General features: G+C 35.4%; 1 protein-coding gene across 1 annotated transcript in view; it reads left to right on the top strand.

The window, feature by feature from the left end:
• Window positions 1-873: 873 nt before the first annotated feature.
• Window positions 874-938, top strand: part of LOC107589655 (antimicrobial peptide NK-lysin-like) — an 8,493-nt gene continuing 8,428 nt past the window's right edge. Inside the window, exon 1 of the mRNA XM_016278158.1 lies at window positions 874-886. Within this exon, the coding sequence (XP_016133644.1) occupies window positions 874-886 (13 nt within the window). The remainder of the gene's footprint in view (window positions 887-938) is intronic.

Here is a 938-nt window from a genome sequence, read left to right as displayed (position 1 = left end):
CCATATGTTGATATATTAGGGTGAGATACAAACAGAACAACTCCCTGGAAAGTGCTGGGCTTGCAAGTGGGTGATGAGGAAGCTGAAAAAACAGATCTCCAATGGAGCAACTCCGGTTGGTAACAGTACTTTTTTATAAGCTTTAATAAATTAATGCGAGACTAATGACTTAATTTCCTACAGGATGACATTAAAAAGAAGCTGGGGATGGTCTGTGATCAGATTGGCTTCCTAAAATCAATGTGTAGGAAGTTTGTGAACCAGTACACAGACATTCTTGTTGAAGAACTTTCAACTACTGATGACGCCAGAACCATCTGTGCTAACATTGGTGTTTGCAAGAAATAGGCATGGAGTTAATGACCTTATAAAAGTTTAAGAATCATATTTGATGAATTAAAAAAATGCATACGGCTCTGTTTGTTTGTTTCTAAAGGGCTTTTCCTCCGGGTTACTGTCATTCTAAACCCAGTTTTTAACCCCGGGTAAAGGAATGTTTCACGCTTCTAATTTAAGAGCATGGTACACTCAACTTTGCAATTTTAAAATAAATGTATGAAAGAAACTTTAATGTTGTGTGACATGATACTTTTACAAATAGAGGATGATTGAAGTAGTATTTCATTGGTCCGTTTCTTGGTCCATCACATTAATATCTCATGTCCATTTCAAACTCATCATTTCTGAAATTTCACAAATAATCAGCAATAAAAACAATTTGCAGAAAGAATAAATAGAATAAAATGGGCTTCAATCACAAGTATAAACATAAAAAACACGATGACAGCAAACATGCTACAATTAGACAGTATTTAGACAGTATTGACAATTTTATTAGCCTGTCATGAAGAATGAATGTGAGGGACTTCAAATATGACAGGACACAGTGAGTCACGTTCACAATCACACCGATGATTATCAGTTTGTTTAGACGGCTG

The sequence above is a fragment of the Sinocyclocheilus grahami genome, unplaced genomic scaffold (genome assembly GCF_001515645.1).
Source record: "Sinocyclocheilus grahami isolate Dianchi unplaced genomic scaffold, SAMN03320097.WGS_v1.1 scaffold118.1, whole genome shotgun sequence".
Lineage (NCBI taxonomy): Eukaryota > Metazoa > Chordata > Actinopteri > Cypriniformes > Cyprinidae > Sinocyclocheilus > Sinocyclocheilus grahami.
This window is presented reverse-complemented; position numbering and strand designations above follow the sequence as displayed.